The 365-nt window shown below is 66.0% G+C and overlaps 1 protein-coding gene across 1 annotated transcript; it reads left to right on the top strand.

Moving 5' to 3' along the window:
* Positions 1-9: 9 nt before the first annotated feature.
* Positions 10-363, top strand: POU3F1 (POU class 3 homeobox 1; the record flags this gene model as incomplete). Its single annotated transcript, XM_006158617.1, has 1 exon — positions 10-363. A coding segment is annotated over exon 1 (312 nt), but the record flags the coding sequence as incomplete, so codon positions are not given.
* Positions 364-365: the final 2 nt, after the last annotated feature.

Raw genomic sequence — 365 nt, 5'->3', positions numbered from 1 at the left:
TCCCAGCCCCCCACCTGCCGCTGCGAGGCCCTGCAGCTGAGCTTCAAGAACATGTGCAAGCTCAAGCCGCTGCTCAACAAGTGGCTGGAAGAGACCGACTCGTCCAGCGGCAGTCCCACCAACCTGGACAAAATCGCGGCGCAGGGCCGTAAGCGCAAGAAGCGCACGTCCATCGAGGTGGGGGTCAAAGGCGCGCTCGAGAGCCACTTTCTCAAGTGCCCCAAGCCCTCGGCCCACGAGATCACGGGCCTGGCCGACAGCTTGCAGCTGGAGAAGGAGGTAGTGCGCGTCTGGTTCTGCAACCGGCGGCAGAAGGAGAAGCGCATGACCCCCGCGGCCGGCGCCGGCCACCCGCCCATGGACGA

The sequence above is a fragment of the Tupaia chinensis genome, unplaced genomic scaffold, assembly GCF_000334495.1.
Source record: "Tupaia chinensis unplaced genomic scaffold, TupChi_1.0 Scaffold000604_1, whole genome shotgun sequence".
Classification (NCBI taxonomy): domain Eukaryota; kingdom Metazoa; phylum Chordata; class Mammalia; order Scandentia; family Tupaiidae; genus Tupaia; species Tupaia belangeri.
Note: the sequence above shows the minus strand (reverse complement) of the source record. Positions and strands in the feature narration are given on the sequence as shown.